The 13272-nt window shown below is 39.7% G+C and overlaps 1 protein-coding gene across 4 annotated transcripts in view; it reads left to right on the top strand.

Moving 5' to 3' along the window:
* The first annotated feature begins 187 nt into the window (after positions 1-187).
* LOC108971936 overlaps positions 188-13272 on the top strand; it is a 14538-nt gene continuing 1453 nt past the window's right edge. Inside the window, exons 1-9 of one of the 4 annotated variants that reach the window (XM_018938294.1) lie at positions 188-274; positions 6412-6790; positions 7507-8522; positions 8584-8935; positions 8994-9711; positions 10389-10838; positions 10899-11466; positions 11631-12527; positions 12587-12763. In XM_018938294.1, the coding sequence (XP_018793839.1) occupies positions 6460-6790; positions 7507-8522; positions 8584-8935; positions 8994-9711; positions 10389-10838; positions 10899-11466; positions 11631-12527; positions 12587-12763 (4509 nt within the window). In that variant the 5' untranslated portion in view covers positions 188-274; positions 6412-6459. The other 3 variants (XM_018938292.1, XM_018938295.1, XM_018938293.1) reach the window with 3 other exon arrangements.

A 13272-nucleotide genomic window follows, 5' to 3' on the forward strand; every position in this document is an offset into this window, starting at 1 on the left:
TCGGAAATTCTACAATTTGTGTAAATATCGAGCGGAGAATCAACCATTATCTAAACGTTTTTCTAATCTCATTCGAAACATTGCTGACGCCGCGACTGATCATGCAAGCAATTACCATTGAACATTAAATAAAAACCTACTTTTCAAACGGATGTGCTGATGTCAGATGAAAATGATGACGTAGTTCGTGACACTGTGAGGAACGTAGAAAGTTGTCGCGAACGCTAAGCTACTGCGTTGACAACGCAGAAATCAAGTGAACTGCTAAAGTGCTGTAAGATTATTCATACATGTTCTATATACATACTTCTCCGTACAGTCCCCTAGTTCTGAAACTTTGCAAATGCGTTTTTCTCGAGTATTTTTATGGAAAACTTTTTTACTTGACTGGTTATAGTTATGAAATTTGTTGTTAATGATTGTCCTCGGCCTCGGTTGTCATACTTTTAATGAATTTTTTAATGGAATAGATATTAGGTGTATCAGCAAACGCCTCTAGGCGTTTTCTCGATATCTGAGCATCTTTTTGATCCATACCCCGGAGTTCTAGGCGGACAAGCGCCTATAACAGTCCAAGTGGGACTATCCGTGGGCTCAAGAATAATCAGCCTATTTACATATTACAGGCCTAATGTGTACCAACCAGGTATATTAGTATAGTATATATATTATTTTAATATATTGAAGCATCAGAAGTCTTGAATTCTAGGTTATTTTATTTAAGCTGCCGCTATGAAATCTTTGAAATTTCCATGTACTGGATTTTTGGAAGTAGTTTCTTCCTATTCCTATATTCAAGCTGCCGCTGTAGAGTTTTTAAATTTTCGTTAAATTAAATTTCTGAAGTTTGGACTTCCTCTGCAGCCATAGGGCCTTTTTCGAGTTTTTTTTTTTATTTTGGGTTTCACTTAATTCTAGGAGCTAYTGAAGCTGAGTGCTTTAAATTGATAGAGCATTAGTTAACTCTATGACTAATTTTCTTCCGAAAACGGTATTTGAAAAATTTATCGGTAATATTGCTATGTTGTACTACACCCTTCTGGACTGTTATGCGATTTCGCTCGTTTGAGTTTCTCTTTGAGTCCTCAGGCTAGAACCTAGGCATACGTTGAAATAGAGGTCAGTTGTGGTTGTTGTTGTAGCGCGAATTCTGCCGAGTTGACAGTATTTGACCGGATAAAAAATCCGGGTCCGTTCCGGTTACGTAGACCCGACTGTCGTGGTATCTAATGTCGCGTAATGCAGCTGTATTGTACATGTATTGATACATATATAGTTTAAAAATAATGCAATATTTCTAGAACAAATTTTTGACACTTACTCTAAAATACAACTCTGCATRTTACGAAGAAGACACAAAGCAGAAATGAAAGGGCGCTGTCAGCAGAGAATGTATAAAATCAAACGTTCTCTGCGCTGTCAGCAATTGTTGTCAATTTTTGACACTACAAACCGAATGCAATGCAAAACAGAAAACAAAAAACATATAATTCTGATAGAGTGTGAGCGCAGAAAAGTTTAAACACGATTGGTTTCCATTAAATATTAATTAATTTTAATTGTTCGAGATATGAGTTAAGTGTGCGTGTGTGCGTGTGTGCGTTAAGATAGTATTGAAAACGTTAAATTTGTGTATGAGTGAATTAAGTGATAAAGGAGGAGTAACAAAATTTAATTAGTTTAGATGTCAGTAAAAGTAAGTGTTATTTGTATTTAAGCACAAAAATTAATTTGTAAACCATGAGTAAATGTTATTAAAGATTTTATGCTAAAAAGCACTTTTGGTTATATAAAATTTGTACGCGATTTCGGTGCACTCGAACATGCTTATTGATTTTTCGTTTGCAAAAATTAATGCCAACAAATTAGGAAGTAAAATCTCAGTACACCATGAACGCCATACCAACAGCGCGGCTATAACCGAATACCAACAGCAACAACAACAAATACCGCTTGATTGCACAAYTTATTTTTAGCTGCAATTGCAAGTTGTTGTTGTTGCGCAAAAAAAACAATGTTAAACAAATAGCAAAGTCAATTGGTGTTGGCATTAAAAATAGCAAAAGGACTCAAGCAAAAACAGTAAAAATATGTGCTGTTGCACACATATGAAGCACTGAGTTAAACAAACACAAATGTGATTTAGCGAACACACACGAYGAACACTCGAACGCGCTTTCCCGTTTTCACCAGCCATCGTTTTCAGCACACGAAATTGTAGGTATGGCGTTCATAAGTGTATGTGTGTGTGTGTAGGTGTGCAAGCCGTGAACTTGTGCGTTCGCTGACTGAAGCAATGCCTTTTCCGTTTCCGTTGGGTGTCATTAACCGCCATATCGAATTTGTATACACACGCACACCTATGCACATACACAAGCGAAATTTGACGCTCACATTATTGCGACGTAGCTGCGAAATGAGGTCAAGCTTTTTGGGYTAAAATAATTTTTAATACACTTTTTTATGCGGATTTAGTAATGTACATAGGTGATTAACGTTCATGCAAAAACAAAATATTCCTAATATTTCTATGAAGATTGATTGTGATAGGCTATAATGGGTGCAAATCTAAATATTGCTTTACCACAACTTTGTGCAACATCTTAGTTACCTAACTGATGTTCGTCGGTTTGTGTTTATATTTATATATATATTTTCATTGACTGGGCACACCTACAACAGGAAATAAATATACTCGTACAAGCAATTCAGCATCGCGCCTACCTTAACATGTAGTCAATCGTAAAGACATATGTATGTATGTATGCATATATTTATATTTTCTTTTGCCAGCAAATCAAATCCAGGCGTGACTTTAACCATTTTATGGTCGATATCCGAGTCTTATTATAACCGTTAAGTAAGAATGCGTGTCTACCTGCAATTATTCATAGAAATCGTCATCACTCATTTCGTATGTTACTCACATTTAAGTTTCTTATTTTATTATTATTATTTTTTTTTGCCTAAAGTTTGTGTCTTCCTSGCTTTACTGGATACCATAAGTTACTCTTTAGAATATATGTAAGTAAACATGCTATATAAGGGAGATTGATAAATATGATAATTTTTAATTTTTATATTTCTTTATGCCTTTCTTTATGATCGGTTGTTGTTGTAGAGGCAGAGTTCTGCCGAGTTGATAGTCCTTGACAGGATTAAAAAAAATCCGGATTCATTCCGGTTAAGTAGACTAGACTGTCGTGGGAACGCGGATTTTTGTCGGTTTGTATGGAGACTGTAAGCTATAGTGATCTGATCTGAAAATCATATTCAGAGACTGTGCCTTGGATAATAATCACTGCCAAATTTCGTGTAGTTATATTTTCGAAAAGAAAATTTTCCATACTTGATTTTGACCGGTCGGTTTGTACGACAGCTATAAGCTATAGTATTCCGATTCGAACAATATGTCCGTATATTGTAGCCAGGTTTTGGGCAATAATCCGTGGCAAAGAAGATATCTCGTCAAATGAAATAGTTTTCCACGCAAGCACTTGAATTTATCCGATCGATCAGTTTGTATGGGTTCAATATGCTATCGTTATCCGATCTCAACAAATTCTTCGGAGATTGCATTATTACCTTGTGTAATAATGCATGTTTAATTTCGTGAAGATAATAAAAGTTTTCCATACTAGCACTTTATTTTGACTGGCCAGTTTGACATGGCAACTATATGYCATAGTGATCCGATATCGGCGTTTCCGACAAATAAGCAGTTTCTTGTGGAGTAAAGAACGTGTACAAAATTTCAGTTCGATGTCGCAAAAACAGTCGGACCGACCACCCTAAGGGTATACATACTAATGCATATAACATATACTCCATGACTTTTTTATGGCATGCATTATGTGCCTCTTTCACTGCGCGCCTTTGTTTTTTAATTAATTTAATGTTTTGCATGACATTATATGTTTGCYGTGTTGAAATTTAAGTTGTCTTTGACTTAGAATTCAAGTATGCTATTGGCTAAATTAGAGCTAATAATATATTTCTTTTAATTTGCTTTGAGCATTRAGTTTCTTCCAACTAAGGGCTTGCAAATATTAGCAGACAGTCGTAGGAACATACATAATGGAAGGGTATTAGTAATTTTAAATTTCTTTGAATGTGGCAATGGCTTGGCACAAAAATACTAAGCATTTTGTCTTACAACGGAACGGACTTTTATCAGATCAAAGGCTGTAAAGTGCACAACATTACTCCAATTAATTAAATGAATAGTACCGTGCCTTTAAGGGAAGTCCACATATAATGGGTTCAAAAACTGCATTTTGTTCATAAATGAAGGAATTTGTAGAGCAAAGCAGTAAGGAAAGTCTGATGTTAAGCGTTCCAGCAGACGAAATAGCTAATGAGATTGTCAAAGTGCCATCCGCTTGAGTACCGAATCAGTTCAAAAAGTACGGAAGTCGTTAAAAACGATACACAACGAATTTCCAAAAAAGGACCGACAGACGGATCAGGGAGAGATCGTAATGATGTGCAAGGGAGCGAGAGAAAAGCACACAAACTTTCTGCACACATGATCTCGAAAGGACTCCAGGACGGTGGTTGCTGGCCTAGTAGCTGGTCACAACTTACTGGCATTATTGACATTTGACTATGTAGCATAATTGACGTTCTGGAAGGTTTTACTATATATTTTATGGAATTGGCAGAGGATCTATTATGAGCTTCTTTCTACGGTCGAACTCTTAATTCCAACCTTTACTCTCAACAACTGGACCGTCCGAAAGCAGCAATCGAGCAGAAGCGACCAGACTTGACTAAGAAGAGAGGAATGGCTAAAKATGGATTGACTGGCGGTCTGGAAGGTTTTACTACAGATTTGACGGAATTGGGAAGGAATCATTTACTAAGAGCTGCTCTCCTACGGTAAAACTCCTGATTCGGCTTGACACTGTCAACTATTTGACTCTATGTAAGAAGCAGTGACCCAAAAGCGGCCAGCTTTTACGAATAGGAGAGGAATATCTAAGTCAGGATTGACAGTCTGGAAAGTATTGCCTATGATCAAACTCCTAATTTGGGCTAATACTGTCAACCATTTGACCGTCTGAATGAAGCAATCGCCCGAAAGTGACCAACTTTGGCCAAAAAGATGGGAATTGTGTTTCAACAGAACAAATCCAGGCAGCCACATAGACGATAGTAACCCGTCCGAAGCTCCAAAAGCTGGTTTTTTAASTGTTCACCTTATAGTTGAAATCTAACAGCAAATGGTTACTACCTCTCCATCTTCATCTCTGTATAGTATTTGTTCATCTTTTATACTCGTAAGAGAGAGAGAGAGAGAGAAAGAGAGAGACCGAATATCCATATGGAATAAAAAAAAATATTTTTACCTCAAAGGTTTTGGCTCTGCTCTTCATCACTCTCTCTCACTACTCTTCAGATTATTATAACAAAAAGCAAAACAATCAGAGAAATGATTGCTATAGAAAATGTATAATTATATTTGTATAAATTCTGTACTATTTTTGACTTTTTTCACTTAAAAATGTTCACAGAACGACCCTGTTTATCACGCAATTAATAACTTTTCACTTACAAACAAACACATATGACAATTAGCAGACGGAAGACAAAAGCGACAGTAAATGCTAGACCCAACGTAAATAAGGTTGTGTAGCTAAACAAATTGATGGTGTGTTATTTGCATGTAAATACACAAGCACACACACATATTTAATCCATACATGCTTAAATGGGCGACTGAGTGGGCGGTTGGTGACCACTTGACCAGTCGAGTTAGATCTCTTATGTCGGTTTGCACGTGTATGCAGAGTCTGAGTGACCACTTCAGCTGATTTGATGTCATTCGCTCTATTTACCAGCGCCAGCTCGTGGATGGTGGTGTCAGCGCTTGTGTCGTAAGGTAAATATCCAAAGCAAAGCGCGTCAAGTGTCAGCGGCTCAGCATTTCATTTTGGCTTTTAACAGCGACGCGCACAGTCGCAACGACGGCTAGGCGGGGCGAACTAGCGCATTATGAGCACATGAACACGCGACGGCAGTTAGTATTAAACAAAAGCTTTTTTTCGCAAGTGCRGTGCAGTGAAACGTCGGTTTACGCCAAAAAGTGTGTCCTAAAAATTTTAATGTGTGCAGGTTGGTGGCGTTTTTTACACTTTCCGTGTATTAAGTTAAATTGCTAAGCATGTGTGAACACAACGGCTTATGTGCATTTGTGACGCGCCCRTATGACATTGTGTAGCTAAGTGCTGTCACCGTTGCATGAAGTCACTCATGACTCGTTGGGCGTTGGATGCGTGCCGAAACCGTGCTGGAAATTAGAATTAGCGAAAATGTAGATTTTAGAAAAATTTTAGGAACAAATCAGCTAAATTATTTTTTAATATATACATATACGTTTTGTCTATTTTCTGTCTCTAATCTTTGCAGCGCGTTGCAGTCTAATCTTCCTAAACACGTCGTCAACCAGCTGTGAACATGGTGAAAATTCTGCAGGCCTATAACTTTGCCAAACAGCACACATACTCTCTGAATGGCGACATTCTTTCCGCCTCCCTGATAGATTCCAGTCGCATTGCGGTGAGCAGCGCCGAACAATTTATAGAAATCTACGATATCGGTGGCAAGCAGCGCCGCAATGAATTGAATGGCATCGATTTGAATGCAATTACCACGGCCAGTGAGTATGCCGCTGCTGAGGCCGAAGCGGCGGCGGCTGCAGCCCAAGCTGCCGCGGACGAGCGCCTGCCCACGAAGTATACGCTGGCAACGGTGGGCGAAGTGGTGCACTTGATTTACTGCGAAGCAGGTGAGATTTTTGAGTGCTACGGGAATGAGAGTACCGAATTGTAGATCTACATTGTTATGTTATCGTTTATAATCGATAATCGATTTAACACAAAAATTATCGGTAATAAAGATATCGACAGTGAAGATGTTTTGCATGTCCAACTTTTAAAACTCCCAATTATAGCTTTACGAATATCGCAAAGTTAATAATACATACATAGGTATCCATTATACAACTTACCAAAAAAAGTATCGATAATAAAGTAGTATTTTGCTTATTCAACATTGAAAACATCTAATCTAAGCTATATTCAGTAGTGTAGTGAATGTAAAATCGTCGAAATTTCCTTTGGAATTCATAGAGAGAACAAGGTGCTAACTCACTTGTATGCGTCTAACACTGAATTAAAATAAAGGCCAAAAATATTATTTTAAATATCGGAATATAAATCGATATTTATCGGCACTAATCGATTACAGTTTTAAGTTTATATTAAATACGTTTAAAAAATCCCTTCCTTCCTTTTAAAGTTCTGATTAACTAATTTAAATAATCGACAAAAATATCGTTTTTATATCGAAATATAAATCGATATTTATTTTAATCGATAACAGCTTTAGGTTTAAATTAAATTTGTATATCGAAATATAAATCGATATAACTATATTAATCGATAACAGTTTTGAGTTTAAATCAAATTCGCTAAAATTTTCCCTTCCTTCCATTTAACGTAGGCAAATATTTACTCACATTGGAAAAGGAAACACTTGGTACTCCAGTACAAACTGGCACCACCGGCATTAGCTGCACCAGCAGCAGCAATAACACCGTTATTTGTCCGGAGGATGATACCAAAATGTTTGTACGCATTTATGCCAATTTTTGGAAATTTTCCGAGGCAAAATTRATTGACCTACCCATTACAATACGCATAGCTTCTATGACCACACCCAAGGCACCGCTGGTGGASAGCATCGATGTGATAGAGTTACCGCTGCGTAGYCCACCCGACCTCATACAGTGTTGTCAGACATCTGGCAACATTATAGTGAGCAGCAAGGAGCGGATCTACCTATACGAGTATACACAGTGCACACACGAGACCACGCAGCCACGGTTCTCCTACATTGACTTTTTGCCGTTCAAATTTTTTGTAAATCTAAACTTCGTGCCACTGCGTTTGTGTCTTGCCGAGAATGTCATAGCCGCGATGAATAATCGCTACTGCGTCGCTTTCAAAGTGGTCGATGTGGTGGGTAGCAGCGCAACTGGTGGTGTACACTGCAGCCCATTAGATAATGACTACGGCGGTGGCGGTGGTGGTGTCTGTTTGGAGGATGTGGCTGACGTGGATGTCGAYGAGGCTATCTCTAGCTCGGAATCGAGTCTAATGAGCAAAGCGAGCGCTGGTCCCTCGAGTCACAACAGCTTTGAAACAGATTCGTTGGAAACGACATCAAGTGGACGGCCGATGGGTGTGGCCGGTTTTCCAGGACGCACACCAATCGATTTCAATGTGGCGCGCATAGTGAACTCGGCTTGTGGACGTGAATTCGAAGTGGAATTAAAATCTCAGTGGGAGCTGGGCGATGCCATAAGTGTTGGGGGCGGTGGCGGTGGTATGGGTGCGACCTCGATTGGTAGTGGTGGCGGTTGTGTCGGTGATACACAAGAGATAATAATTATGCCAGCACGCGCTAATGACATTAAAATTAAGCTGGTTAATGAAGCGAAAGCTATGAATGTGCAGGTAACTGCGGCGAAACGTTTTCGAACACATATAGTTACTATAACCGTGAATTTTTTCACAGCGCGTCTCGAGCCATGGTAACATGACCTACGCTTACAACGAGGACACCAGTGTACAATATGATGTGCGTAAACTGTTGCAGATCTGTATGAAGTCTTCGGAGCCGAATGGACGAATTGTGGACATTTTGCGTTGCATGGATTTGAGAGCGATTTACCAACGTAATCCGCACGAGGATGATTTAGAGGACTCCGAATACGACATGGGCAATCAGCAGGTGCCTGGCGCGGTAACCACCACTAAACACGCCAATCGGCGCACGCTCAAATCCGGCAAGCACCAGAGTTGCGTTGGTTATGCATTGCTGGTGGCAAGCAGCGTCGACGGTTATCTGTATCAGTTTTGTGCACAAGGTATGCTGTATTTGTAATATTTTCGACCAAATTTAATAATCGCGTATAATGTTTTTAGGTAAATGGTATAGTGAGAACGAGAAGCCTATAGCCACATACTCTTTCACCGCACCCGTTTTGCGGGTACATATCAACGATTATGTCATCTATGCAATTACCACRGAGTCCGTGGAGACACACACGTCACGCATTGGCCATAAACTCTACAACAATCGCTTTGAATATCCCACACTGGGTGGTCTCTTCCCCGAGGAATCCAGCCCCGATGTCAATTCGGCCATTGCCGTCATTGGCCTCTGCGCCTTCATGCATGTGCAATATGTCTGTGTTAACCGCAACAATTTAGTGCTAATTACTAACAGTGCACTGGCCAACAACAACAACAGTGAAGCCAATAAGAGACGTAGCGGTGGTGGCGTAGGTWGCGGTAATGCGGGTGGACGGAATATTGCTRCGCGCATACTAGCCGAGGCTAAAGTGAAGAATTTGTTACGCAGCAGCAGCAACAATGCGGCACAACAAGCACAGCTCAACGAATGGACGCTGTATAATTTGGAGGTGCCACCGGTGGAGCATGTGATTGAGGATTTGGAGGCGATTGCAGAATCGTATCGTGCGGCAAGCAGCACAAACTTTTTCGATTTAATGGAGGAGGCGCATGTTATGTTGCGTTTAAGTCTATCGCTGCAATGCGAACAGTTGGTCGAGGAGCGTGAACAACAGTTGCGCTGCAAGTTTGTGGAGAATTGTCGCAAATTGGCAGACTTCTCAATACGGTAATGATTTTTATATTCTAAAGAGGGTAAAAAAAAAACGTCGGAGACTCTAAACGTATATATGGTATGTAAATGATCAACGCGACAAGCCGAGTTGATTTAGCCATATCCGTCTGTCCGTCCTTTCGTCAGCCTGTATATATGCGAAATACACGTCCTTTTTTCACTAAAGCTTTACATGTCGGAACCGTCATACAAATTGAACAATCGGAAAAAAGTGCTTGTATGAAAAACTTTTTCATCCGACGTGGTATCTTCCAGATACTAGGCAGGGATTATTATTTAAGGCAACTCTATGATCTCCAAGAAAATTGTTGATATCGGACCACTATAACATATAKCTGTCATACAACTGACCGATCGACCTCAGTTCCTCGTATGAAAAGCTTTTTTATTTTTCAAGGAATCTACATGATATTTGGCATAGATTATTATCCAAGGCATTGCTACCATTTTCTAACAGATTATTCAGATCGGACCACTATATCATATAGCTGCCATATAAACTAACCGATCAAAATCCGTATAAAGATTTTTTATATCTTTTATGCTAAAAAAAAATCAACTGTGGAGGGTATTATAGCTTCAGTGTAACCAAATTTACCGTTTTCTSTAGTGTCGTAATAAATCTGTGCTATTACTATAAATTTTCCATTTGTACATAATTGATTTCACAGCTCACGGAAAAAAGAGGTGTACCTACAGGCCACTGGTTTTTACAAAATGTGTAATCTTCAACTTGCCGACATCTACAGCAACTATATAAACTCCTACGTGCAACCCGCTTACATTGAGCAACAACAACTAGCATTTGGCAACTGCAGCAATTCACCAGTGGTCGATGAGACGAAATTGATCGGTCTAATTTATACTGTGAAAATGTTCCTACTCGGTTTAGGCACTGATCGTCTATTGGCCGCCTTTCTGAATCAGTTGGTGAAACCATTTTTCACCCCGAATCGTGTTATAGAACAAGGCTACCCACAAGTGCCTTTGTCTTTGGAATTTCTCAATATGTTTATCAAATATTCGCCCGCGGACATACCGCAAATCATGTTGAATTCGCCAGTGGTGGCCGACGCAATCAGTGGAGAGTTGGTCAATTACCTTAAATATCTCGACAAGCTGTAAGTTAACAGTCTTCAACAATTTAATATTTATTTTTCTTTAATATATACTTTTTCCAGCAATCCCGACGAGAATCTACTGCTCGCTGTGACAGCCTGTCGCATGTCCAATTATCTGCTCGCACAAGAAGTAGTGGCACGTTTGAGTCGTCGTGAGTTGGCCGTAGCGCTGATTAAACACAAGAATGTGCTCTTTGACGATGGCACAGTGCTCTTCCACCGTCGCAGTTCTCAGCATTATGACTCGTTTAAATATCGTAATGGTGCCACTACTACAGCAAACGTTGCGCAACAACAGCACAAAGCTGCAGCCGCAACACAAGCGGCGCGTCGTCAGCACAAGCGTAAACCATCGTTTGGTCAAGCGCCTGTGGCAAGCTCACTAGTCGGACCAACAAATACCGCGCACGGCGTGATTTCTTTTTCGGATTTTACTGAAACCATTTTGTTGGCCACAGAGAACATGGATTTGATTGAGGCTATCAGCGATGTATTCATACATGCGCTTTGCATTGAGCATAGTATTACGTTGGAAATCATTTTGCAACTCTTCCTCAACTATATCGCCTCGCATATCGGTCACAAGGGCTATCAGACCTCGCAGAAGGTATTTGTGAATATTTTGCAGGTGAGAAAAATTTAAGGAAAATGCTTTTCAATACAAATTTTTGTGGCTTATATACTCTAAATGAAGTTGTAAGCTGAGTTAAGACACAACATTACGAGCACTTTTTACGAACTGTCCCTCACTTTTATTATTAAATAGTAAAGTAAAATATTTTGTACTCCCAGGTCTACTATTATGACTATTTCGACGTTAATCCCATGCACAATCCACATGACATGCCCTCGCCCTCGCCTCCACACTTGGTCGGCGCCGATGAATACGATGAAACTTCCTCGAAAGCTCCATCATTGAATAGTGAACGCGACAACGAATCAATTGCTAACTCATTGCCCGAATCGAATTCGGGCGCTAGCTCATCCATAGACGAACGCAGTTATTCGCATCCCACAAATCGTAATCGCATCGTCTACGATCAACTGCATGAACATAACTCGCCATATAAGCGCAACATAACACTTTCGCCCATCCAATTGGACACAAATGAGCAGCAAACCTCATCACAAGCTAGCAGCGACGCTGAAACGAATCTAAAAGGTCTCAAAATACTATTCCGCATGTATATGGGTCGTCTGAAGTCGCTGAGTGATCTCATAACTGATCTACAGCCAGCCGATGTTGAGCAACAGCCTGTTAATGAGGATTTCGTTAGCTTACGTATGGAGTGTATTAAGTTCATGATACGGCATTTRCAAGAACTACGCGCACAACAACAACAGCAGCAACACCAAAGTAATTTATTGCGCCAAAACGCGGGCACACAGTATTATTACACGAAATCAGCAAGTTATAGCGCCGCACAGCCGACAAGCGTACCARAGGAGCGTAAGCTCATCTATGTGCCATTCATACCGGACTATAAATTGTGCGGCGAGGAGTTTGAACGTCACATTAAAACATATTTACGACCAATACCCTGCTTGTTGGATCGTCCACAATATCTGAATCGTTTGCCGCCATTTAGGCGTGATGACTTTAGTTTTCCCAATCGTGACGAGGGCGAGTGCGAGGTCCGTTTCTTAGGTTGGCATAACGAGTTGTTAACGCTAACGCTGAAGATACAGGTTGCTCTACTGTATACTAAATCATGTGCGTATGAGTTAATATAATTTTATTCTTTTAGTCACTCTTGGCATCCACGAAAATCGATCGCGAGATTATTGAAGAGTTCATTGCATTCATACAAAAGACACCGGATTTGATTGGAATTGACAGTTTTCTGGTTATTGTATTACCTAAGCACTTAGCCATCAACTACATGCTGAACTTCTGTCCCGAATATATGTGGCAGTATGGCAAGGTGAAGCAGAAGTATTTAATATTTTATGTTTAATATTTCCTGCACAGGCTAGTATTAAGTTTGCCACGAAGTTTGTAGCAAACAGAAGAATACCTCGAAGACCATAAAAAATATAGAGAAAAAATGAGGCTCGGGAAGAATATAAAATACACGTACCCTGTATCAGCAACTATTGAAGAAAAAATCGGAAAAAATTGTTACGGAGCACCGTCATTAAAATTACAGTCTCGAAAGGAATTGTTCCCGATCTCCCGACTTCTTTCGGTCACGAGCTCCGTTTCACTCGGATTTATTTGTTTACCCATCTGTCCTCTGTATATACGAGAAAATCGTTCTGAAATTTTGAACACGTCAAATTCTTYCTTCCATGCTAACTGATCGATCAAAATTAAGTAAGGAAAACTTTCTTATTTCATAAGATATCTTCACAAAATTCCACAGATTATTGTTTAAAGCAATGCTACAATCTCCGAAGATATAGTTCACATCGGCCTACTATATTATATAGC

Source organism: Bactrocera latifrons, unplaced genomic scaffold (assembly GCF_001853355.1).
Source record: "Bactrocera latifrons isolate USDA-ARS-PBARC rearing strain unplaced genomic scaffold, ASM185335v1 scaffold_37, whole genome shotgun sequence".
NCBI lineage: Eukaryota > Metazoa > Arthropoda > Insecta > Diptera > Tephritidae > Bactrocera > Bactrocera latifrons.